This window comes from Petromyzon marinus, chromosome 43, assembly GCF_048934315.1.
Source record: "Petromyzon marinus isolate PM22_M1 ecotype Great Lakes invasive population chromosome 43, UKy_Petmar_22M1.pri1.0, whole genome shotgun sequence".
NCBI lineage: Eukaryota > Metazoa > Chordata > Hyperoartia > Petromyzontiformes > Petromyzontidae > Petromyzon > Petromyzon marinus.
The window spans coordinates 7,433,338-7,460,278 of record NC_133709.1 but is presented as its reverse complement, the minus strand read 5'-3'; the positions used below and the strand labels follow the sequence as shown (position 1 = coordinate 7,460,278).

General features: G+C 45.4%; 1 protein-coding gene across 1 annotated transcript in view; it reads left to right on the top strand.

The window, feature by feature from the left end:
- Positions 1–392: 392 nt before the first annotated feature.
- The window catches only part of LOC116951378 (uncharacterized), a 36,572-nt gene continuing 10,023 nt past the window's right edge, over positions 393–26,941 (top strand). Inside the window, exons 1-10 of the mRNA XM_076073652.1 lie at positions 393–610; positions 2,106–3,649; positions 7,711–7,878; positions 9,353–9,556; positions 15,167–15,285; positions 16,279–16,565; positions 17,079–17,290; positions 18,823–18,924; positions 21,549–21,715; positions 25,249–25,379. Coding sequence (XP_075929767.1) covers positions 2,126–3,649; positions 7,711–7,878; positions 9,353–9,556; positions 15,167–15,285; positions 16,279–16,565; positions 17,079–17,290; positions 18,823–18,924; positions 21,549–21,715; positions 25,249–25,379 — 2,914 coding nt within the window. The 5' untranslated portion in view covers positions 393–610; positions 2,106–2,125. The remainder of the gene's footprint in view (positions 611–2,105; positions 3,650–7,710; positions 7,879–9,352; positions 9,557–15,166; positions 15,286–16,278; positions 16,566–17,078; positions 17,291–18,822; positions 18,925–21,548; positions 21,716–25,248; positions 25,380–26,941) is intronic.

Genomic DNA, 26,941 nt, shown 5'->3' with positions numbered 1-26,941 from the left:
CTCGAAACGGATCATTCTATATTGTCGGTTTGATGCACATAAACATGTATTTAGCCTTTATTTAATCAGGAGATTAAGTATATGAAACATTGAAAATGCTTTATAAATCATTTTAAATGTAACACCTCGACCAAATAAAACCAAAAAATCGACGTAACGCTGCCAATAAATCGCACGCAATTGTTGTTGTTGTTGAACAGCGGTTAAAAAAAGAGTGAACGGAAGCAAGTAATTAAAACAAAAGATGCGTCACACACACGCCACCCTTATTAAGGGTACAAATATAACCCGCGCGCGTCCAATTAATCACGACGGTATTTACAGTTTTGTGTTAAAATATAAAAATAGAAATGAAAATAACAAAAGGGGGGAGGGGGTAGGGGTAGGGGAGGGGCTTGCAAATGACGTACGCGGACGTCACCCGCACAAAGGCGCTGTCGCTTCATCCGCCTCTACTCGGGTGCCGGGAATTGAACGTCTGTTCGGCGCCCGCGGAACGCGTTTAAACGTCTTGCGCGTATCCGCGATAAAACTGCTGACTTTTCGTTAATATTTAACTCTTGCGTATTTGTTTCACTTTAAAAACGACGTCTTGGTCCGTTCGGATCACGTAAGTGTCGCGCGCCATGGACATGTTAAGCTACCTTTGTTCGATGCGGCCTTCAATAGACGATTGCAGGGCTTACTTGCTCAAGTGTGACATTAATCGCGTTCGTGTTAAAATTGCCCGGAGTGGTATAATGTTATGTTTTATGGAGGTCGCAGTGAGGTGATTTCAGCAGTAGTCGTGTGTATTTTAGCGAACATATGTAACATGGGTTGGATAATATTGCTGCTGTTTAGCGGCTCGAGGCGCTTTATCCCGCTTCTTGCCTGATCGCAACGCCCGGCGAGAGGCCATCTCGCCTGCCCGAGCGTTCAAGGAGAGGCCCAGGGCTTTGGCCCTAGGGGAACACATGACGCGTTTCACTGAAATTGCATTATTAGCCATTATTTATCGACTTAATATACACCACTTAAGTTGTGGAAGCGTTTTTTTTACAATTGTAAGTTGTAGATTAACTAAGATAAGAAATTATGGATAGAATGGCAGCCGATGGGGAGAATGTACGACGGTAGATTAAGGGATGGTCTTAATTAAATATTCGACGGTTAAAATATCGTTCAAAAGACTCGAGTTTGATGTCATCCTACATAATATATAGGGTCTTAGGATGCAAATGATGAATAATGTGTTGATGTACACGCTTAATTGCATCGCTGGTGGGAGTCATCTCCCCTGAAGTGGATAGATAATGGTGATGTATATTTGTTTAAGTGGGCCACTTAAGTAGGGTGATAATCGAAGCCAGTTATTGACCAGTGTCGGCCCAATGTTAAAAAATATTGGGCGAATAAACGCCCCTTTTCATTCGGTAGGCCTTTCCATCGTTGCCATCAGCCATGGTCAATCTGCTGCTGGATGAAGGCCTTTGTCAGCCGTCGACACCTTATTACGACCGTGCGACGTAACGATTGACGGTAGCCATCTGGGCATAAGCCGATTTCATCCCTCCAGGCCATTGGACAAGTTGACGTCGCTGAAAATGGGAAATGAAAGTTGAGGCCCAGTAGGCCCCTTTTTTTCATGCGAAACTATTTCAACTACGTCAATTATTTGAGTCACTAAAAAGACACCGATTCAGGTCGGGATGGTTCGTCTATTTTGGACTTAAACTTCCTCTAGGGTAGAATGTAGCCGAATCCCTGGAGACAGGCGATCCTTTGCTTTGAGGTCTTTAAGAAGACTGCTGTATTTATCTTTGACTTGTCAGAAACGGTTCAGTTGCCTTTATTTTACCATGTTAGAGCTTAATGAGATAGAATGAAAAATATCTGGGCTGTAGAACACGATGCTGCTGATTGATATGCCTAATGTGTGCAACTGCGGCTCTGAAGACCAGCACATAGGTGGCATTTTCCCCACTGGTTGCCTCGAGACAAGTTGTTTACGAATGTCTTTTTTTGTCAATCTTGGAACGGAATTGAAATGTATGGTCAGACGCACCTGTTACCCAGTGTTCTTATGTCTGATCACATTCGCTACGTATCATTGTGCTCTGCAGGCCCTCGGCAACAAACCACAATGTCGGGGTGCCGCGTGCTCGGCACAGATGAGCCGCCCAGCGCGGGCGTGGGGCCCGGCGAGGCGCCGCCTGCACGTCCTGTCGTGCCAGACTGCGCCATCTGCCTGCAACCCTGCGTGCACCCAGCACGCCTACCATGTCGCCACGTCTTCTGCTTCCTGTGCGCCAAAGGAGTCGCGCTGCAGAGCCGCAGGTGTGCCCTATGCCGCAGCGAGATTCCACCCGACTTCCTGGAACGGCCCACACTGCTGTGCTCCACTTCAGACGGCCAGCCGCTGGCGCAGCAGCAGCAGCGGAGACCATCGGCCTCGATGGGCGTGGCTGGAGGTGCTTCTGAAGGTGTGCCGCTTAAGCCGCGCACCGCCAATGCCTGGTACTACGAGGGCCGCAACGGCTGGTGGCAGTACGACGAGCGCACAAGCGCGGAGCTGGAGGAAGCGTTCGCGCGTGGCAGCACCACAATGGAAATGCTCATCGCTGGCTACCTTTACGTGGCGGACCTGGAGGCCATGGTGCAGTACCGCCGCAGCGAGCCATCTCGTCGCCGCAAAATGAAACGTGACCTGCTGAGTGCACCCAAGAAGGGCGTTGCAGGCCTGCGCTTGGATCTTACGGCGCCGGCGGTGTCACCTGCACATGCTTCTGGCGTGGACGGCGTTGACCGGGCAGTCGCTGGCACCAGCTCTGGGTCTGGATCTGTTGTGGCAGGTGGATTTTCCATGCTGTCGAGCGCTGCTTCCGTTATATCAAGTGGTCTTTCGGCAGCACTGGGAGTCTCGTCAGCTGCCTTTGGTGGCTCGGTTGCTTCAGGTGGACTTTTGGCTTCTGCAGGACCATCTACCATCACTGTGGCCTCCCCTAGTTCTCCAGTAAGTAGTGTGGCTACATCTTCTACTCTTTCTGTGGACCCTCTGCCAGACTCCGGAGCCACGTCCTCCTTTCCATCAAGGCCTGCGACCTTTGCCCCCCAGCACCAGATGAGGGCTGTTGTCGGTCCTCCAAGCCCAGCTGATAGCGATGACAGCTCTGACAGGGACGATGAGGAACAGGATTACGAAGACAACGAAGGAGCGGCGTCCATTTCTCGGCAACTCGCAGGAATGCGTCTTGGCCGTTCAGGGCAGATATCGTTGGCTGGTGAGGGTGGAGGCAGCAGCAGAGCCGTCTACGCTGCCCCACATTTGGCTGCGGATGAAGATGGTTCGAGGTTGTTGGGGCGGCGCCGTCGCACCAACATGCCTCCTCCACCACCACCTCACCGCCAGCCGGCTTTGCTGCCAGATTCATTAGCAGCACGCCAGGATTCTGGGACAGGCCGCCTCCCACTAAGAGCCTCAGAACGGCTGATCGCACGGCAACATGGTGCTCATGGAGGGGCCGAGAGCAGCAGCGGAGGTGGCGGTACTGGAGGAGCAGTGATAGACACAGCGGAAGCACAGCAGCAGTCTGCTGCACCACGCAGTGCCACACTGCATGTGCGGTCTCGTGATGGGCGGCCTGATGGCCAGTACACAGTCACTGACGTGTGACGTCAAAGCAATGCAACCATCACAAACTGTCCTACTACCCCGTTTGAAAAACCTTTTTTTCCGTAAAATCTAAAGGCAAAAACCCATGGCAAAAAACACATTACTTATTCTCCTATGAGCCAGTATGAGTTTTGAAAACGCGCACACATTTGTAAAGGTGCTGTGATGCATTTGCCTGTTTGAATGCAAGCTCGCACTAATTGGGATAAATAACTCGAACCTTGTCATTGTGAGCGCCAGTTGTTAAACCATTGCTTTGGATTTAACCTGTGTAATATAATACATCTCATTTGGCTATGATAATCAATAGCTCTATACAGGTACAAATATTCCAATCCAGTATATTAAGCACTACTACAAACCTGAAATTTGTTTTCCATATGGGCCAACCTATAAAGTATTTAACCTGCACTAAGTGGGTTGAAAGAGAATTCGAGTGTTTTTATGGCATTAAACCTATTCTTGTTTTTTTTCGGTAAAGTCACGTATATATAAAATAAAAATCAAATTTAAAAGCAAAAAAACGCGACATTTCGATCGCAACACAAGCGGTCTTCTAATGAATAATGAAGATCGCTTGTGTTGCGATCGAAACGTCGTGGGTTTTTTGCTTTTAATTTAGATTTTTGTTTTCTATCTACGTGACTTTAACGAAAGAACCAAGAATATGAATTCCTGCAGTCACGAAAGTTTGAATTCTAAATTTAAGTCATTAAACCTGTTTTGTGATCGACAACCGCTGGTATGCCTTAAATCAATTCCTAAACTTTTGGATTCAACTGCACGTGTCTTGTACTGAATCTGTGCTTTTGCGAACCATGAACACCAGGCACATGGGATCCAATTAAGCTCAACTTTGCACATAAGCAGTTGTCTGGCCATGATATACTTATAAGTAATTTTCAAGTTCTTAAGAATATGTTTGTGGATTCTGAGAGGTGATCTAGAAGACTTAATCTTGCTGCATCGACGTGAATGAGAGCATTGTGAGACACAAATGTTCGCCGAGATCTAAATTTATCAATAACATTTGAACTTCCTCAAATGAAAGTGCATGCTAATGAAAAGGTTCAGTGCATCAACACAGCCAGTTTTCAGCTTGAAACAAGAACTTCAGAAGGCATTCGGGCCAATTCATGGGCATACCAGAGGGGACTTGGTTTGATTTAAAACCCAGGAAAGTAACTAAGAGTGACCATCCAAAAAATGTGAATACTAAGATAATGACACTTATCAACATTTTTTGGTCCATTTTTATGCACTGATAATATAAACATGCTAACAGAATGGAGCTGTTATGTTTTGATGACAAACATGAAAGGGTTACACTTTGTACTTGAGTTTTAACATAACAGCTGCTCTCAAAAATGTACGTAATTGCAAAAATAGAGGCAGACATGCATTAGGTTTGTGTAAATATTAAGCTAAATATTTTTTTCATGGGGGTAACTTGCGTCTAAACAAACAGTGAATCTCGTTGCCTGAGGTAGTTTAAACTTGTACAACAAAGTATGATGGCACTTGCACATGAATTACCGATCTGGATTAAGTAAAAGGAGGTGAAAACTATTGAAAACTAAAATGTTGTAAACAACCAGTAAAGAGAATTCGAGCAAACAACCGTATAGCAATATACACATTTAAATCGTTGGAGAGAGATTTTGAAAGCAATAGACTAAGGTTGGGGGCGACAGGGGAGGATTGACCACCGATCATGCAAAGGCTGACGAGAATAGTGGCTTTTTTGTCTAAATATCCGTATATAAACTTTTGATCCTCGTGTTTTTTGTTTTATCTATACAAGTGTTAGTGTGTACAGCCCATAGCGATTTGAAGTGTAACTGCATTTGAGGTATATCATTAAAGTTAGGTTCTTTACGCAACATGAAATACACTTTTTTGTAATTTATAGGCTTGTACAAAGTTACACTTTCGCAGATGCCTTTTCATTTTGTTTGTAAATGTGACAATGGAACTTGCGTGGTAAGATCCTGTAATATTGTAATGTTATTTGCTAAGCTTTGAAAAAATCTTCTGGTGTTATTAAAAATAAAGCTTTTGCTTTCGGAAATGTGGTCTGTTGGACATTTATATCAATTTTATTACAGGGTATTTTTTTACTCAAACGTTTGTCACACGAATTAAAGTGTGACCCTCTTCTGCACACTTGAAGACATTCTCCAAAGAACACTTCCCTCAATCCACCTCCCACATTTGGTCAAGTCTGAATTACCTCGTCCAGTTAATTTCTCTGCACAACAACATTGCAATATCCAGGCACCAACTTTATTCAAATGCCCAGCCACTAGTTTAATAATTTAAATAATGTGCTCATACTTCCGACATCCAATGTGGAGCTGATAATACTGCCCAACCCACGCCTCGACAGTCCACCCTGGGAGATTGTGAGGGTATACACACATACTACCTACCACCGTTAATCCACAGCTGTTGGGTTTCTTAACTGTGGGTTCACGTCTTGAAAGCTAATTTATTATAAATGAGCAGGTAAATTGCAGATTAGGCCTTTAAAATATTTTGGAGTTAAAGAATTCAGAAAACTACAATCCGTTGAATTAAAACTCAAGAGCTGGGGGTATAAGGAACATCGCATCAAACAATGAACCCAGTGACGCAAATGGTGAGTGACCATTTTTTATCGATGTTAATTAGCATTTTATGTTAAAATATAAGACGTTGCACAGGCAGTTCACAAACTATTGAGTGAAAATCGCCACTTAATAGTGCCTTGGAATATAAGCTCATGATTTGGACAGTGCCTCTTCTTCAGAAGAGGCTTGATCTGCTCTCGAGGCTCTTGCTTGAAACTGATTACTATTTCTTGTCTCGTCTAATGGTGTTCGTGGGATGTTCATGACAAATATGGTGATTTTTGTTTCTTTTTTTATTTTAGGGTTCAACAATCGTATTATTTTCCACAAAGTGATACAACGCTATAGGGTGTACTAATTTTACTACTTATTGAATTGAGATTTTATAAAGCAATAATCGCTCCCTCCTGCCAGACATATTTCAGGTCACTTGCAAATGAGACGCTATCCTAGTCCCTTGAGTTACCACCTGGTTGTATTCAAGATTAGAAGCCCTGCATCTTTCTATAAACTTTGTTATGGCTCCAGTGCATGGAGCGTTTTTAGTCAATGCATATTGCCTGCTATTAGATAGATTAGAAACATGGACATTGATTAAAACGATGTAATAAAACCGTATAAAAGTGCTAATAATGAGTTTGCATGCTTAAAAATTCGGACAAAAGAGGAACACAGATCGGAGAACCAGTTAGATATTGGAGAAGAAAAGCCATAATATTGGTTGTGACGAGATGATGGCCAGTAGCCAGGACTAACGTCAGTGCCAGTCCAAGAAGGGAATGCGCCCAAAAGGATGTCCATCTCGGAGATGGAGCGATTAAACCAGCTCATGAGCAGGTGCGTGAGAGATGGTGGTGGCTTGGGGAGGCCTTCATCCAGCAGTTAACTGATGATCATGGCCAATGAGTATGACACTGAATGTGCAGCCTCCACAGTAAATACGTGCATGGGCATGTGTCCATTTATTAATGCCCCCCCTAGCTCGACTCGGCCTCAAATGAGTACCTGGTGCGGTGTGTAAACATCGCCACTGGGGAGACAAAGGCGGCCGGGCGTGGTGCTGGCCACCCACCCCCTCGTGTGCCGTGCCGACCTTCATTGGTGCTCGCTAACGGTACTTGCCCCTACAGTCTGTTCAGGCTCTATGGGGTGGGGGGGGGGAGGAATATTTGAGCCTTGATTCATTAACAACCTAGAGCAGTGTTCTTCACTAATTTTCAGTAGGGGGGGTTTGGGCACTTTTGCCGATAAGACGTTATCACGGTGAGGGCCGCCACACCGCCTGCAAGGGGTGTTTTCAGATGTTGTGTATTGTCGCCGGCCGCACGTCAGGGGCCGCACTGAAGGCCACCAGGTGGCCGCCAGTGGCCTGCGGGCCTTGCAATGAAGAGCACTGACCCAGAGGGAGCAGGTCAAGGAGTCAGGCTGTGCTGTGCCCCGCAGGTGAACTCGGCGATACTGCTGCTGCTGTACATGTGGGTGCTTGGCGAGCCTCTCGGGACTCAGCGTGGGGCGAGGGCAGCCTCCTCTTATCGCCGGGTGCGCGGTGGCCTCTGCACCTACACCTTCGTCATCCCGCCCGACCTCTCTGCGTGCGCATCCCTGGCACAGGTGAGTTGAACCTCTGAACTTCTCCTCCGTCGGCAGGGCCGCATTCACGTCGACGGGTTTCAGGAGATGCACCCCCGGGGAAGGCTTGGGGTTTGGAGCACCCCACCCACCCAAAAAAATGTGTACTTTTTATAGTGGTTTGAGAGGCAATATTCTAGCACTGATCAACCCTACGGCCAATTTTGTAGCTAAAGTCCATGGCATCACCATGTGGGTTTTGAACAATTATGGGCCGCAATTATTGGCTCATAACGCCCATGTGGCATGACTCAGCCCATCAACCTTCCGAGGTCGGTAAAATAAGTACCACTTTGTGGCGAAGTCCGCAGTGGTTTTCCTATAGATTGACTTGTACGCGTCATAGGAATGTGGAATCTCGACCCACTGGCTCACTCAGGGCGATACAAATAGGAGACGATCGTCAGTCTATCTTCATTGCGAGCAAGAAGTCACTCACTCGACGCCACGGTGTCGAGATATCAACTATCTTGCCTGGTATACAGGAGGTCGTGGGTTCGATCCCAACCCTGACACCTGATTATTTGGAGTTTGCATGTCTCTCTCTTCCCATGGTCGTGTGGATTTTTACCAGGGTCCTCCGTTTTTCCCTCCACATTTAGAATCAACATGCGTTTAGAGTATTTTTTTCTACTATACATTTCCATGTGATAAGCCAATTCGTTGAGCTATCATTTGTGATAGCCAGGTCGCTTCTGAAAAAGAGCTACATAGCTCAGTGGGCCTTACCTGGTTAAATCAATAAAAAAAAAACTGTACGGTAGTTTAGTTGATATTCGCTGACTGTGTGGCCAGGAGATGAACGCAAGAGGCGACAACATCTCAGAGGTGCGACTTCCACCTCACGCATTGACAGCTCGCCTTTACTCAATGTGTTGCTTACCCGAATGATTTCCCCCCTCACTGAAGGGACATTTCCTTGTACGTATCTTGTCAGCGAAGGGCGGTTACAGCACAATCCATTGTACTGTATCATGCTCCGTCTATGCTTCAGGACATTCGACCATACTTCACCACGCTGGTCAGTGTGGGTTGTGATGAGAGGGGGGAGGGTACCCCAGCAGTGGTTCAGATTTCGCTTACCAGTGACTTTATCCGTAGCTGGGAATCAAACTCAGGTGGTTGGGTTCACAGGGCAGTGCGCTAACCATCATGCCACCGCTCCCCACTGATCGATTGATATGCTGTACTGAACAGCATTGGGCCGGTTAAATAAATGCCGTTTAACGCGTGTTTTCAATTAATTGATGACTGATGTTCAAATCCAAATTTTCTATGACCTACAAAATAAAACTAAACTAAAACCTATAATTTGCCTCCATGGTTAAGCGACTGCTAGATTAAGGCCTCCCCAGTGTGCCACGATCTCACGCTGTCCTGATCTTTGCTTTCATTTGGAAAAATAGTAATAATGACAATCCTGCTAAGTGACCATAGCGATTGTGTTACCCTTTAGTCTATGAGAGACGCTGATCCGGATGAAGAAGACTCGGACCGGATTCACAACAAGGACAGGACTCGCAGCCCCGATCGGAAGGGAGATCTGGAAGCGGCGTCGCCTGTGGATGGGGATGTGTCAAAGAAGGACCTGGACGAGACCAGCGAGAGGATACAGCAGCTGGAGTCAGCTCTGGGCAACGCCACGCTGCGTCTCCACAAGGTTAGCACCTCCGATTAGCTACGTACCGTGCGAAGGAAGTTCAACATTAATACCTCGGTGGGCTATGCCTGGTAGGATGGGTATGGTTTAGTGTTATTTGTATATTTTATGGGGTGAGTTGTTTACCTTTCTTGTACTTTGCACTGCTGTACTATCGTGTTTTTGTACTGTTTGTTATTTTAACGTTCTCTGACCTGTTCCTACTGGACATCTATGAAAAAGAGCTTCATAGCTCACCGGATTCCTCTAGCATAAATACATATTCTGATTCTGACAATGTAACACTTGTTTTGCAATCCATGCTGCTGGATTGAAGGTGAAAATAGTACATCTCGTTTAAACACTGTGATACGTGAACAAATAAGTGAAGGTTTAGCTGTGTGGTACTTTTGACTACACGATGTGCTCCGAAGAAATAAATCTTGTTATTTAGTTTTCAGTTAATGAGGTAAACTTCGTCAATAATTAAAACATTGCACATATACATTTATAGAAACCGAACTTATTTGTGGCTTTTCTGAACATACATACACACATATACATACACAAAGACAAAGATCCCCAGTATAGCCTTAACAGACTGTACATACACACACATATACAACAACAACAACCGCCATTCGCCACTAAGTGGCGGTGACGTCACCACGACGCTTGTGCCAGGCTATGTGCACCCTGAGGCCACGTGAAGTGTCGAACGCCCGCTGGCAGGAGGTCACGGGGCAGACCCAGGTGCCACGGGTCGACTGACTGAGATGACTGGCTGATGCACCACCTGTGCCCCCTACTGTGCCAACCTGCTGTGCTTTAGCCACCCGGCGCTCCGCTCGCTGTTGTGAGCGTCGCTCCTCCGCCCTCCGTTGTTGTTGGAGGGCGACTGCCTCCAACTGCCCAGTAGCATCCTTCACGAGCCTCCTCCACAGAGGCCGATCTTGACACCGCTGGTACCAGTCATCGGCAAGTCCACTCAGCTCCACGTCCTCCTGTACCACATCACTCCATCTCTTCTCTAGCCCGTGCCGCGCCCGCTTAGCCCCCTCAATCCGGCCAAACAAAAGCTGTTTCGGCATGCGGTGGCTGGGCATGCGGGCTACATGACCCAGCCATCGCAGCCTTGCCTGGCGGAGGAGCTCACCGATGGGACCCTGCCCAGATCTTTCAAGGATTTGTGAGCTCCTCACACAATCCAGTCTGGTTAAACCCAGGATGGATCGTAGGCAGGCCAGCCTAAATATTTCTAACCGGCGAAGATGTTCCATTAGGGGGGTCCACGTTTCGCAAGCGTAGAGAAGGGAGGGAATGACCGTGGCCGAGAAGACCTGAAGCTTAGTGCGGAGCGACAGACCAGGTAGCTTCCACACAGCGTTACGCAACCGATGAAAAGATATTGCCGCTCGACTGATTCGGAGTGAGACCTCTGCTGTTAAACTGGAGCCAGTCATAAGCACACTGCCCAGGTATGGGAAACTCTCCACTCTCTCCACAACAGCCCCATCACCGATTGGGAGTTGTGGGGGTGGAGTGTCCGATGGTACAAAATACCCAGGCAGGTGCTTAGTTTTGGTGGGGCTGATGGTAAGGCCCCACCTCTTAGTGGCATGCTGCAGTCTCAGCAGCAGCGTCTCCAACTCCTCCTCTGAATGAGCAGCTATTACCAAATCATCAGCATACATAACGTGGTTGAGCAATAGGGAGCCATCCCTTGACCGCACCCGGGCATCGATCAGCCTCCCATTATATCTGTACCATACGGAGATTCCCCCGGCACAGCTATTGAAGGCTTCACGAACTACGTGGTCAAAATAGATGTTAAATAATGTGGGAGCCAGAGGACATCCCTGTCGCACCCCAAGGTGTACAGGGAATGGCTCTGACTCCCGGCCACGTAGTTTTACCCAGGCCCGCTCACCATCATGAAGGCCCTTAATGATCGTGAGCAGAGGGTCAGGTACTCCAAAAGCACGAAGAACAACCCAGAGCCCAGGCCTACTGATGGTATCATAGGCCTTGACCAGGTCAATAAAGCAGAGATGTAGGTCTTGTTGGAATTCCCTACACCTCTGCTGTAGCAGACGACAGAAAATATGGCATCTGTGCAGGACCGCCCTTTCTTGAAACCTCATTGGGGCTCCGCAAGCCTCTCCTCAGCGTGCCTGGCAAGGCGATGTTGAACAATCCTTGCCAGGACCTTTCCCGGTACACTGAGGAGTGAGATGCCCCTGTAGTTGTTACAGTCTGTGCAGTCGCCCTTCTTAAAAAGGGGGACCACCAGGGCATCCTTCCAATCCTGCGGAACCCGTCCAGTGGTCCAGACTGTTGTTATGATGTCATATAGGGCAGTCTGTGCACAAACGCCACCCTCCTTCAGCATTTCGCTTGGGAGATCATCTCTGCCCGGTGCCTTTCCTGGTCTCAGACCCTGGATCGCCTTCAGTACTTCCTCAACAGATGGCACCTCAGCCAGCAACTCACAGGGGGTGACTTCTTCCAAAATTTGAGGCATATACATACAATATCGGTGATTGCTGTCCGATCTGGCGACCGGCATAGCAGGCCGCCATAGGTTTATATTTATTTATGAATTCAAATATTTCACCTGGAAAATTCCCTCGAGATCTCGTTTTGCAAGATAGTCGACCTGGATTGTGTTCAATAAGATTGTGAATGCAAGAGATTGCGAATGCAAGAGATTGTGAATGCAAGAGATTTGTGAATGCAAGAGATTGTGAATGCAAGAGATTGTAAATGCAAGAGATTGTGAATGCAAGAGACTGTGAATGCAAGAGATTGTGAATGCAAGAGACTGTGAATGCAAGAGATTGTGAATGCAAGAGATTACGAATGCAAGAGATTGTGAATGCAAGAGATTGCGAATGCAAGAGATTGTGAATGCAAGAGATTGTGAATGCAAGAGATTGCGAATGCAAGAGATTGCGAATGCAAGAGATTGTGAATGCAAGAGATTGTGAATTCAAGAGATTGTGAATGCAAGAGATTGTGAATGCAAGAGATTACGAATGCAAGAGATTGTGAATGCAAGAGATTTGTGAATGCAAGAGATTGTGAATGCAAGAGATTGTGAATGCAAGAGATTTATGAATGCAAGAGATTGTGAATGCAAGAGATTGTGAATGCAAGAGATTGTGAATGCAAGAGATTTGTGAATGCAAGAGATTTATGAATGCAAGAGATTGTGAATGCAAGAGATTGTGAATGCAAAACAGATAACAAGAGTCAATACCTTTAGGGATGCATTCTGGATTTGTTAAAAAAAAGAAATCGGCTTTGCTTTCACGCTAAAGGTAAAATTATTCTGCAAATAATACAATTCGCCAGAGAACAATAAGATGACCATATTCTGGTAAGAATCAAGTTCATTTGCCGAGTAAAGCCCATTGAGTTAAGAAGATATTTTCAAGGGCTACTTGGCCGGCAGACAACATAAAAAACTAATTCATAATTTACAGCCCTTTGTAAACTCACTGCTGGATGAAGGCCTTCCAAAGCCACGTTGGTCAATGGGGTTGTTTGACCATACTTCACTACACTGATGAGTGTGGGTTGTTGGGAGTTAGGGGGGGGTCTCATTAGCAGGTCAGAGATCACTCACCACTAATGGTAGACATGTATGGGAATTCGACTTTGGCTGTCGAATTAATAGCGCAGTGCGCTAATTATTACACCACCACTCTGCCCTTTGTAATAACTGGACAGATAAACAATCATAGCACTGAATACTAGGTTTAGCCAAATGAGATATTTTCTAAGATTATTTCACATTGGGGGTGGGTACGGTGGCATGTGTATGCTGTTCTATGAACCCAATCACCTGAGTTCGATTCCTGGCCACAGTTAACCACTCCTGGACCACCACACTCTTCACTAACCTTTACTGACTAGCGTGGTGAAATGTGGAGGAGCCTTCATCCAGCGGTGGATATACAAAGGGTTGCAAATAACTTTTGGGTAGTATTAATTCCCATTGAGAATATGCAGCTTTGCTTCACTGTTTGCGCCTGGTTGTTGGCACAGTTGGGAAATAATTATGAAAACGGTAATTAAATGCTTGGAAAGAGGGCTGTCCAGCCACTCCCTAGTTACACAAATGTTGATTATTGTATCCAAAATACACAGTTTGTTTTTGTCTTGGCATACAAGGCTGAGATGGAGTTTTTGTTTTTTTCTCTCAAACAAATGGTCAGGACCGATATGCAAGACCATGAGCGTTAAGGTGTGGTCTATCGCCACTTCGCTGTGCTTCCGTGCGGGAGGAGACATTTGTCTGCGGAGCGCTTCGATGTGCTTTCGGGGCTGTGCCGCGCAGCGTTTGTCATTGATGTCCGAAGTTTCGCTCCACGTCCTAGGAGCTTATTCAGAAACTGGTTAAGCTACCAACCAGCATGTGGAGTGAAACATCGGACATCGTGCCAAAACAACGTGTGGTACATTTGGAAGAAAAAAAACCCATCAAAGAGCTGTACAACGCAATTGTGAAAATAAACTACGCAGTAGTTTTTTATGCTGCACTTAGTAAGATGTAGCAGAACCAACACGGAACTACAGCAGTGGAATCAACCATCAATTAGAAGTAAATGGGCAGCTTAGGGGGTTAAGCTAAATGTTGATTAGAATAGCTCCAGTCACTAAAATGGCATTTTACCAAGTGCTGAGTGTCACGTGTTCCTTGTGGTTTTAGCTAAGCAACTGGTACATCTTATCAGCACAATGCACAAAAGAGCACATGCTGCCATGTGTTAGAGAAGATATGACTGTCAAGGCTATCATGAGCTGTCCCCCCTCCCCTCTGTGCGTACGATCATTTAGGAGGGCTTAAGTATGAACTTCCAAGAACTGTCATTTGAGCATTTGTCAACCCTGGGAAAAAAAATTGTTTTCAACATCAGATCAGTGGATGTTGAAAGAAAATATAATAATATGTTTAATGTTATTTGTGCATGTGCAGCCCGATTGTCAGTCCACTGCTGGATGAGGGCCTCCCCACACCATGTAGGTCCTGGGGGTTATGTGAACATACTTCAACCAAGCTAGTCAGTTGTGGGTTGGTGAAAGTAGGGAACGTGGATTTAGATTTTTCTTCTCTAACCTCTGCTGACGACAGTGTAGCGCATCAACGAAGAAACCTATGACAACCTGGTTTACGTGGTGGTCTCCCATCTAAGCGTTGTCCAGGCCCAAACCTGCTTAGCTTTCGATATCTAAAGAGTTTGGGCACTGTCTGGAACGTTCTTCCTTCCGATATTAGGAAGCCACTGGAGCTTTGCACATTTAAATTTAGATTGAACTGCTTTTTGTGTTTAGTTTGTTGTCCTTCCCCCGCACCTCCGATGAGCACGGTTGACTCCGTACGATCCGAAAGAAGTTCAACATACACACATACATACAAGAGAGGATGTCGACCGCAGAGATGGAGTTACAAAATCAGCCAATGTGCAGGCTCAATTTTACACCGTAGAGTTCTACATACATACTGTAGATAGGCTTCAAGTTGTTGTCTACATGGAAGAAAAAAAACACTCAATGTTGGCAACACGCTTTTCAGACGTACATAACGCACTCGGCTTATTTCTGGTCTGTGTGCATCGAGTGCAGCTGGAGAGCGCGGTGCGAGAGGCGGGCGGTGCGCGTGGGCACTCTGGCATCACTCGTTCCCTCCAGAAGAAGGTTCTAGAACAGGCACGGAACATTCAGACCCTTCAGCACAGCAACAGGTACAGCAGATATTAATCGATCGATTTGATTTGTTTTGTTTACGCGGGGGTAAGAAACATTCAGCCGTAATGTTTTTACCAAACAAAAGAAAATGACCCACGGTAGCACCTTGGTGAAGAAAACAATAGTGAGTTACAGCAAATAAATAATTGGCTTGCAGGCACTGTTAGCAAACACATTCGAGGAAAACAATATCCAAGTCACACTGGTAGGTGACGCAGAAATATAACACCAATTCGCGGGGGCAGGGGCGGACGATGGAGGGGAGGCTCGCTAACCGCAATGTGCAATCGAAGGGAGATCACAAATCCTGGCAGGAATTTAAAAAGGCCACGGAAGACAGCAAGGGATTCATGCCAACACGACGAGGCGAGCTCGTGCCAAAAGAGCAAGGGGCGGCAACACGAGATGAACGTTCACCATTGCCAGAGAGCAAACTCTTAGCTGCGTGGAGAGTAGAGAGGATATTTCTCAGGTGATGTATTGAGGACTCCAGTGAAACAGCACAGTCACGGAGGTCATCAGCTAATTTGTTGTGGAGTATTTTGAAAACTACAAACTAAAATTAAACTATTTTTTTATTTTACCAGGTAAGGCCCACTGAGCTATATGGATTTTTTTTTCTATCAAAAGCGACCTGGCAACAAATTGATGGCTCAACGAAGTTGGCTTATCACGTGGAAATGTATAGCAGCCACATACTCTAAACACGTGTTTTTAAATGTGGAAGGAAAAACCGGAGGACCCGGAGAAAAATCCACGCATCCACAGGGAGAACATGCAAACTCCAAATATACAGCAGGCGTCACAGGGTCGGGATCGAACTCATAGCCTCCTATATACCAGGCGAAGGAGTTAATATTTCGCCACTATGGCGAAAGGATGAACGATGACTTTGAGGATGAATGATGATGCAGCGACCCAACTGCCATGTCAGCACACCTTTACCTTTCCAAGTACACTGAAGCAGCTGTCATTTGTCTTTGCCGCAGGCACTTGGAGAGGAAGGTTACGGAGCTGGAGAGTAGGCGTGAAGTGACTCGGAGGAAAATCTTGAACCGGCAGCCTTATACATCAACGACCACGAATGACGATGATGGAGATGATGATGACGATGAGGATGATGAGGATGACAATGATGATGATGATGAAGAAGATGACGATGCTCATGATGATGATGATGATAAGAACAATGAAGTATCCATACGCCACCAGTCCAGTGATGAAGCTCAGCCCAAGAACCGCCTCTTGCATGGAGGAAAATCTCAACACAACACAAGTAGGGTATTTTTTATTGCTTGCAATTTTTCTTTCTAAATGTTTATCAGAACCCTTTCTTGCGTCGTGTCATGTGAAAGAAGAGAGGGGAGAGGAAGGAAATGGATCAGCTGGTCGGACGATGTGAGCAGTTGGATAGGACTCTCTGCGAGAGACTCTAAATGTGTAACGCATCTGTCATGGGCATCGACCCTCAGTTACGAGGACTGACACTCGACAGATTAACCATCAGAACTAAGGCTTAAGCAGCATGGAACAAATGTGTCTGTTGACACTTAGTTTCATAAGATCAAATTCATGGTCACTGCATTGGGCACATCGGAGAAACAAGTGCCCTTTTACAATATAACAACGTAAAATTAGATGGCGTTTTTTTTAATAGCATCGAAATTCTACCGCAATTCATGATGCTGTATAATAGCAGTGCAACATGCGCGTGTTGATCATGGCTGCTGCTGATGATAATTATGAATCTACCGTACAATGATAACCACCAAGTTGATCTACTTCGCAGCAGCTGTCCAGGGTCGAGCAAGAGGTGCCCAGGTTACCAGGGAACTTAGAGGGGCCACGGCATCTGCCGAGACCGGACGTGACACCACAGCCGCTGGTGTCCCTGCAGGACCTGGTGGGCCCTATCAGGACTGTGCCGAGATCTACCGCAGTGGGCAGACGAGGAGTGGCATATACGTGCTTCACGTGTTCAACACTTCACACACGCTCAAGGTGCACGAGCTGTGCGTTTTGTGGACGGCTGGCAAAACACCTTGCTGGCTCGTTAAATCATTAGTTGGCTGGTTAACTACTGAAAGAGTGGACGGCTGGAAAAAAAACATCTTGCTGGCTCGTTAAATCATTGGTTGGCTGGTTAACTACTGAAAGAGTGGACGGCTGGCAAAACACCTTGCTGGCTCGTTAAATCATTGATTGGTTGGCTGGTTAACTACTGAAAGAGTGGACGGCTGGCAAAACACCTTGCTGGCTCGTTAAATCATTGATTGGTTGGCTGGTTAACTACTGAAAGAGTGGACGGCTGGCAAAAGAACAGTAAATTGTATTTGTATGCTTTCACACCTGATGACAGACGCTTGTGTTGCGCCCGAAACGTGATTTATTTTATTTTATACTTACGTGACTTTACCGAAAGAACCAAAGAGTATGTATTTGTATGTTTATATAATGTATGTATGCTGAACTTCTTTCGTACAGTACGTAGCCAACCGTAATCATCGGAGGTGTGATAAATACGCATCAACTATTTTACGTCTAAGTTCACTGCAACAGCAACTTGGTACATTCGATAACTATCATGTTGCCTCAGCTGTTTAATTATCCAACGAAACTCCTTGCTGACCAAGTACTCTGTCGATCCTCAATTATCCGGGCCAATGAAGAGGAGTGTTGACACGGATAAAACAAAAACACGACAATGCTAAACATGTGTAGACAGTCTCGTCCCCTTCACCTGATGAAGGCCGCTTGTGTTGTGGCCGAAACGTCGTGAGAATATTATTGTGTTATTTTATTTTATCAATTTATTATTTTATTCTCATTCTACGTGACTTTACCGAAAGAACCAAAGAGGATATAAAGATCCCCTGACGTCATTCTCAAGAGCAGGCCATTGTGTAACGGAATCAGGGTCCAAATAACTCAATTGGGATTTCACATTGCAATCATCGCCCCCTGCTGGCCTACTAATGCCTCAGATCACTCTGAAAAAATGAGGCTATCCTGGTGTCTTGCGTTCTCATTTGGTTCAGAAAAATAAGCTAAAACTTTAACATTTTCAGTCATGTGGGCAATGGTACTCAACAAGTAAGGATCAGGAATGCATAGCAAGTATGTGCATTCTAAATTAAACTATTGATTTATTTTACCAGGTAAGGCCCACTGAGCTATATAGTTATTTTTGAGAAGCGACCTGGCTACAAATCATAGCTCAACGAAGTGGCTTATCACGTGTACATTTATCGTAGCCAAATACTCTGAAAGCATGTTGATAAATGTGGCGGGAAAACCCGTTGGACTCGGAGAAAAATCCACGCGACCATGGGGAGAACAAACAAACTCAAAATATACAGGTGTCAGTCAGGATCGAACCCACGACCTCCTGTATACCAGGCGAAGTAGTTAACATCTCGCCACTGCGGCGCCCCATTCGTCCACGATCTCACCGTTAGGCGACAACCAATATCGTATGCCCGTGGATATTCGAGTTGTAACCATAATATGCTGCGTGACTGTGCTGCTGTTAGGTGTACTGCGACATGCAGACGGAGGGCGGTGGCTGGACGGTCTTTCAGCGCCGTGAAGATGGACATATCAACTTCAACCGCCCCTGGCAGGACTACAAATTGGTAGCCTCTCTCGACGGCTTGACACAGATCAATTCCAGGCCTACATGTCCCACAATGCCGGAGTGGATTTCTGTCAAAGGCATACACTGGCTTTCACTCAACATGGCACAGGACTGCTGCTTCTGTAACGACTCGCAATTCCTGCCAATACTGCTATACTGCTGCTGCCTACTTCAGGAGCAATATTTCTATGACTCACCATGCATATGTACAACTCTGTCAATCCAAGGCTGGATGAGTGCCTTCCATGCCATGTCAGGCATGGAGGTTTGTTCGATCATACTTCAACATGCGGGTCAGTGCGGGTTGGTGCGGGCGGGGAGCCAAGACGTGAGAGCGTAGAAGTACAGTATAACAGACTTTGTGCCAGTGCTTTCTCTGCTGCCCACCACGTAGACTACAACTATACAGGGCCGGATTAAGGCATGGGCTTTAGGAGCTGCAGTGTAGGGGCCTCTGCCAACTGGAGTGCCTCCAGAGATTAAGTGAAAAGTTATTTCATTTGTGAATGCTGAATCAAACTTTGATCAAACTTTGATTGTGAATGCTGAATCAAACTTTGATCAAAGTTTGAAAAGTTATTTCATTTGTGAATGCTGAATCAAACTTTGATCAAACTTTGATCAAAGTTTGATTCAGCATTCACAAATGAAATAACTTTGATCAAAGTTTGATTCAGCATTCACAAATGAAATAACTTTTCAAACTTTGATCAAAGTTTGATTCAGCATTCACAAATGAAATTACTTTGATCAAAGTTTGATTCAGCATTCACAAATGAAATAACTTTTCAAACTTTGATCAAAGTTTGATTCAGCATTCACAAATGAAATAACTTTTCAAACTTTGATCAAAGTTTGATTCAGCATTCACAAATGAAAAAACTTTTCACTTAATCTCTGGAGGCACTCCAGTTGGCGGAGGCCACTGGGCTACAGCCCCTAAAGCACATGCCTTAATCCGGCCCTGCAACTATATAAGTTATGTATCACTGCTGTTTTCTGCTAACGATGTACATTTGCTGCAGCCGCTGCCTCTTCTGTTGCCACGACTGTGCTAACTTTTATCGTAAACTATATAAACAGATAATATAGCTCCTATCCATGTCCCTCCAAAAACACACACTTCCCATCAACCACAAGGCATTCTGGGAGTGCACAATTTCAGCAGCATTGGTTCAGTACATGCAAAACTCTGAAACAATTTTGACATACAGTGTATCACCAGCAATCAGGCTTGCTTCAACAAATTCTGATGAAACTTTCAGGAACTGGCCTTTAAAAAAACGTTGTCCTAGTTCGATGCAGCATTCTATAACACAAAATAACCATTGGCGTAAAATAATATATTTTATTATATTATTCAAAAGGGCATTAATCGCTTGTGTTACCATGTATCATTGGTCTTCTACTGATTAAACTACTTTGCTATTGGCGCAGCTTACCATTGCAGTCGTTTGGGCGCTATGAAGAAGGGATATTGCCTGAAACGTCGCCTATGATATTAATATTATTTTAAGACAGTGAGTGTTATTTATGAACGTGTCGAGATTTCCGATCGATTCAGGTGGTGGTGGGGGGGCGAGCAATGCGGGATGCTATACCGATTTGCGCCACCAAGGGGCACTGCGCGTGCGTGATTTACACGTCCCTGTGGCATCCCTTACCCCCCCCCCTCCCCCCAGTGAAGTACATGGGCAGGCTTTTGTCCAAACTTTCGCCACTTTGACGAAAATCCCTGAAGAATATGCAGCCTCTTTGCATACCTCGAGGTGGGGGGGGTGTGAGAGCTACAGCAGAACTATGTTGAATGTTTATTTTTTTATTTTTATTAATAATGTGAATAAAAATATATTTTTATTCAGTTTTTTTATCTACGTGATTTTACCGAAAAAAACAAAGAATATTCATAGCAAGTGGTTATTATATTATCTGGAATGTGTTCCGCGTGGTTTACTGTCACTGATACATTTTGGTATGCCCCTTTAAAGAATTAATGTCTCATTCAATGTTTTCTGGAACACTGCTAGGCTATGTTGGAGTCGGGATTATTGGTGTAAGGCACTACCACGACAGTATAGTACAAGGAATGCCGTCCATTATTTGCACTGTATTATTGTGCCCTGTATATTACGTTAGTTCTCGAAACAAGTTTAAGACAAAATGTGGCTGGACAGATGTTTTCAGGGTGCCAAAATAATTTATGAAACAACGCTCCTGACTTTCCAGCTGATATTCAGCACTGGTCACGCTCAAAAGGTGTTCTCGCAGAGAGCAAGAAGACGAAGGCATGTCTGCCATCATGCCACCTTGCATGGACATGCCCCTATCATCACCAGAACTCGTGTACAATGTTCTCAGCCCTTTTCTAAAGCACTAATTCGACAGAGCGGAACGTGCGGCCGGATCGTTGTTCGAGCCACAAACGAACTCAAACAGAGTCGAGACATGTGGCCGTTTTCTTCCAGCCCGCACGCATTTTCCTATTGTGATGGATTTCCACCCCCCCCCCCCCGTCCATTGTACGTATGTGTGCGCACGCATTGCCAACGCGTTTCGCGTGCGCGAGCGTCTCGGATTTTGAACGACCGAGTCACGCTCCGTGTTGTTTGCATTGACTGCAAGGGCTTCGGGAGTGCGGACAGAGAGTACTGGCTGGGCAACGAGGCGGTCCACGTGCTGACATCCAGGCGACCCCAAGCGCTCCGCATCCTCCTCTGGGACTGGGACGAGAACCAGGCGTACGCCTCCTACGCTCGCTTCACCCTGAGAGGGGAGGCTGCTCGATACAGGTGCGCACACAATTTTTGTTTTCTGGGGGGGGAGGGGGCGCGTTGCAGTCCACGTGCTGAGTTTGGTGGATTGGGAGCAAAGCCATCCCAAAAACACGGACACCTTTATTAATTTAGTCTCAGTAGTTTACAATTTTTATTTATTTTTTGTACCCGCGATTCCCCCCACCCCACCTCCAAAATATAGGGTGCTTAAAAAAATGTTAACACTTTTTATGGGACTATCGTTTTTAATGGAAAAAGAACGGATACTACACTGTAAGATGATAACAAATATATGTTAATAGCTTCAAAAAGAGTCTCCACTTGTTTAACCATCATTGTCAACGTGTGCCTGGAATCTTCTTTAGGTCTCCAGAGCCCGGAAGCACATTTTTTTGTGGTGCTGTTGCAAATTCTCAGAAGTGTTGACATTTTTCCTGAAGCACCCTGTACAGAAGTCAGACTCCGCCTACGAGTTGCATGTTATTTAATCAACGTTTTTAGTTTAGTTTATGTATTATTGTGTTTTTTTTTAAGTGCAACACAACGCGAGCTCATTACACAAAGCACCTATCGCAGTGCCGGTGGAGAAGTGGAGTGTGGGGAACAAACTCCGCCGCGAACATAAACCCAAAGGTCGGCGTGCCAGGCGGCGTAACGAAAGGGGGGAGATTCGGGCTCACCTGCCCATCCAGGTGGGGGATCACAAAGCGAGAACACGAAAGCTCATATTGGGTAGGGAAGAATGGGGGGGGGGGGATAGATAACTAACATAAGTGTGGTAGAGCAGGGGGAAATCTTGTGATCGTCGTCGCTCGAATTGTGCACGTATTATAAATGAGACGTGATTATAATTATTAGTATAGCGGTGGCGATGCAATGCACGCCTGTAATCCAGCAACTGTGGAGGTCGATGGTTGGGTTGGTATAGAGCACAACGTTTTTGAAACTCCCTTCCCGTGGATCAATCTGTCAATCCACCGCTGCTGAAATTAAGACCTCTCCATAGTAATGCCGATCATGTGGGTTGTTTTATAAAATATAAAACAATTGTTTTATATTTTTATTATTTTATTGTTTTCCTTCTACGTGACTTTACCGAAAGAACCAAGAATATGGTTGGATAGAGTAGAGAGAAATCATGGTATGTATGTTGACCTTTTGTACCGTGCGTAGCCAACCATGCTAATCGGTGGTGCGGAGTTATGAGGAAGTTTTAACAAATATATATATTTTTTAATATGTGGATAAGGGCACACTCTCTGACATGAAAGAATGGTGAAGGTAGTTGTTGAAAAAATATTTTGCTAAAGATGCTTAGATACAGAAACGGAAAAAATGTTGCTTGACGACTTGAAGGAAGTTCAAGGTCAGGCAAGGCAGAGTGCATTTGAGCCAAAGAGCTGCGAGTGCGTAGATTACCAAGCACTAAACTAAAACTATTGTTTTTATATTCTTGGTTCTTTCGGTAAAGTCACGTTGAAGGGAACAATAAAAAATATATAAAACAATAAAATTCTCACGACGTTTCGATTGCAACACAAGCAGTCATCATCAGGTGTGAAAACCAACGGCAAGAACTATAGTAATAGGTTTAACCCTTTTAACTGGCACAAAAAAACTGACACCTTTATTCAAGGCATCATGTCTGCAATAACCACAACACAAGCAGTCAAAATGCAAACAAAAAGACAACTCTGATAATAATATGCACTGTCCTTGAATTTGATTGGTCGACACCCGAGACGGCTTTCTTTAGAGCCCTTTTTGTGCCAGTTAAAAGGGTAAAACCTATTACTATATCTTGTTACTGGCAAAGGTCTCATAATGTAAACGGCAAGAACATTTGAAAGAAGTGGCGGTTTGTTCTTGGCGTTGGTTTTCACACCAGATGATGACTGCTTGTGTTGCAGTCGAAAAGTCGTGAGAATTGTATTGTTTTATATATTTTTTATTATTTTATTGTTTCCCTTCAACGTGACTTTACCGAAAGAACCAAGAATATGAATCACTGCATTCACGAAAGCTTTAAATAAAACATTTTGTTTTTATGTTACCAGTTAAGGCCCCAGTGAGCTATATAACTTTTTTTTTCTCAGAAGCGACCTGGCCACAAATGATAGCTCAACGAAGTGGCTTTTCACCTGGACATTTCTAGCAGCCAAATACTCGAAACCAGGCGCGATTCGTCCACTAGGGGGCGTTGGAGACTTTTCTATAAATTGTTTTGTTGTCTTTAACAAAAAATATATATAACGATTCTTTCAACTTGAATTACCTGATAAAGATAACATTTTAAGTTGTTCATATTCGAAACCACTGAGAGATATCCCTTCATTCGTTGCGATTAGCTTCGCATTTCAGACATGGCGTTTGAGATCCATTCCGGGCGGTGAAAAGGCGCCCATGGCTGCAATGAGAGACGATGTCACGACGCGAGATTGCACTGTGGAAATATAGCAGCTCACGGCTTTCACGCTCGAGGCTTTTATCAGCGTCAAAGGGGTTGTGCAGTGTGGACTTGAGGGTCATGAGGACAACATTTGAGTGTTTTTTTCATTTTATTTCGTATTATTTATAAATGCCTACCGTTGGTAGATAAGACAGTTATATCACTTTCACGGGAATGCCAATAGCATGACGAGGTTTCTCTCAATTAGAACACCATATTTTTAGAGGTCACTCACAACAGCCCCAACGAGTGGACATGTCACGAGCCGCCACTGATCTTAACGCATTTCTCAAAACGTGGAGGGAGGACCCAGAGAAAAATCCACGCAACCATGGGAAGAGAGGCATGCAAACTCCAAATATAGAGCAGGCGTAAGGGTGGGGATTGAACCCACGACCTCCTGTATCCACCGTGGCACCCTAAGAAGGAGAAGACTCATACACATCCTTACATTACACTGGGACTGGGATGGAAGAGGGCAACTTGTGATAAAAGCACACTTTGGCTATAAGGACACCTGGTCTTGCTGCCAAGGAGGTGTGCTGATATGCAGCTTTGACTTCTGTATTATACAAAAAACTGAGTAGCGAACAAACATTAAGACCGGTAGTAGGTGCATGCGCATGCAATTGGAATATTGATGGTGGCGTGACGATGAGACTCGGTGAGGTCATCCTGGTTTAACGAATATAATATAATATGCATCTGCATATCTGTGTTGATATGCTAAGAACGCTGGCGACATAGGTTAGATTATTTGCCACGGCTAACAACAGTGGCATATTATTTCCTGGGCCTCCTCTAGGTCATCTCAGCCTTAAATAAGTACCGATTGTGGTGTGTTAACACTTGGGAGACAAAAGAAGCCCGGGTGTGGTGCTTCCCTCATCACCACCTCATGTTGCCGTGCCGGCCTTCATAGGTGCTCGCTAACAGCACTTGCCTCAACAGTCTGTTAAGGCTATAGGGGGGATATTTTATTTATTCACGCCATTTTGTCCTGAATGGAAGCTCACTAACAGCACCGACCCTAGCAGTTTTATGTGCGATAAATGGGTGATTCTTTTTCTTTGTTGCACGTGTCCACTGTTGCATGCAGGTTGCTGGTCAGTGGGTTCTCTGGTACAGCCGGCCGCTACAGCAGCTTGGCGCAGTCGGGTGCCGAGTTCAGTACCCGCGACCAGGATCACGACCGCTGCCAGTGCAAATGTGCCCAGCTGAGCTCAGGGGGTGAGAAGCCCGGGTCTCATGTACTTCACAACAACTCCGTGATCTTCCTGTTAACCTCCCAATAGCCCAGGGGTCGACAACCAAAATAACAGGAAGTTCCATTTTTATTAGAATTATGTAAAAACAAAAACCTCAATATTTCAAGAGCCGCGATGCATGCGGGGATAACGAGACGGTGGGTCCTTAATAAATAACGACACGAAGCCAGTCCTTAAAGAGACGCCTGCGGCCTCTCTATGCTCGCACGTCCTCTCTACGTGCTGTGAATAAGGGCCGTTGCCCGAAATGTCACCTGCTGTTATGCACTTTTTCTTTCAAGACAGTGCTATTGACGAATGTGATGAGTTTCTTTGTTGTTTGTGCTTTTGGATCCACTGCCAACAGTCACAAATTATTTTGGTGGCATGGCCATTGGTGCAAGGAATAATAACCTCCTGTGTGGGGGGTTTCTCCAGGTTCTCTGGTTTCCTCCCCGATGAAACCAATTATGTACTCATTAAATGGCATTGGCCAAACATCACAAATTTCCTTCCATTAATTTCTCAGCACCCGGGGTTCCCTTTGGCCTGTGGGCCCCGGTGCAGTAGTACTGCCTGCACACTCGATAGCTATGCCCCCCGCAGCATGTAGATTTGATCTTTTTACAATTGTCTTTTTATAATTCTCAAAGCCACACCACAATCTGCGCACGTACCTGCCTATTTATTAGGATGCCACTGGAACTATGCACTTTTAAATCTAAATTGAAAACTACTTTGTTTAGAACTGCTTTTTATGTTTAGTTTGTTGTCCTTCCCCGCACCTCCGATTAGCACGGTTGGCTACGTCAGGTGCGAAAGAAGTTCAACATACGTATATTGCACTCCCAACCTCATTGTCCATCAGCCTCATGACTTACTTTTATAACCTATTGGCATTCCTTGCATTCTTCAAAAATAATACTGTGATTTAATCAAGAATGCCTCACGTGAATGTCAAGACTCTTGTTTGAATGGGTCTTGTGCAGTATTCCCTCATTATTCACGAACTTGATATCCTGGAACGTATCCCTCACGACTAACGAGGGGATACTGTATTGGAATGTGTGACCAACACCACTCATGTAGGAGGAGATTAGAGGACACGGTCAAAGCCCAAGTGTACATGGGGATTAATCCCAACACTACCATCCCTTATCTACCTTGCAGATGCAAATCTGACACACGCGACAAGGCCTCTTTAGTACCCATCCTCGCATTAACCAGATTAAATTGTGCTTAAACCGCCTGAGACACATTGAGGACGTCAGTCATCTGGTTCCAGTTGAAAACCCCCTCTGATTCTGCTTCAGACCGCAACGTGCAGCATTGTGAAAGGAGCAATATTTCGCTGAAAAAAGCTACAACTCTTTGTTGTTTTCAGAGTTATTTGCGGTGGCGATCTCTGTGATTTAGTCATGCGGGGTTGATGAGGAAGAAAGCATAGTGGACGTGCCGCCCAGAGGTATCCGGATCTATCCCCCGAGGGGGTGGTTGAGATAAGGCGGCTATTTTCTGATAACCCCCTCGCCTCTGCTCAAAAAT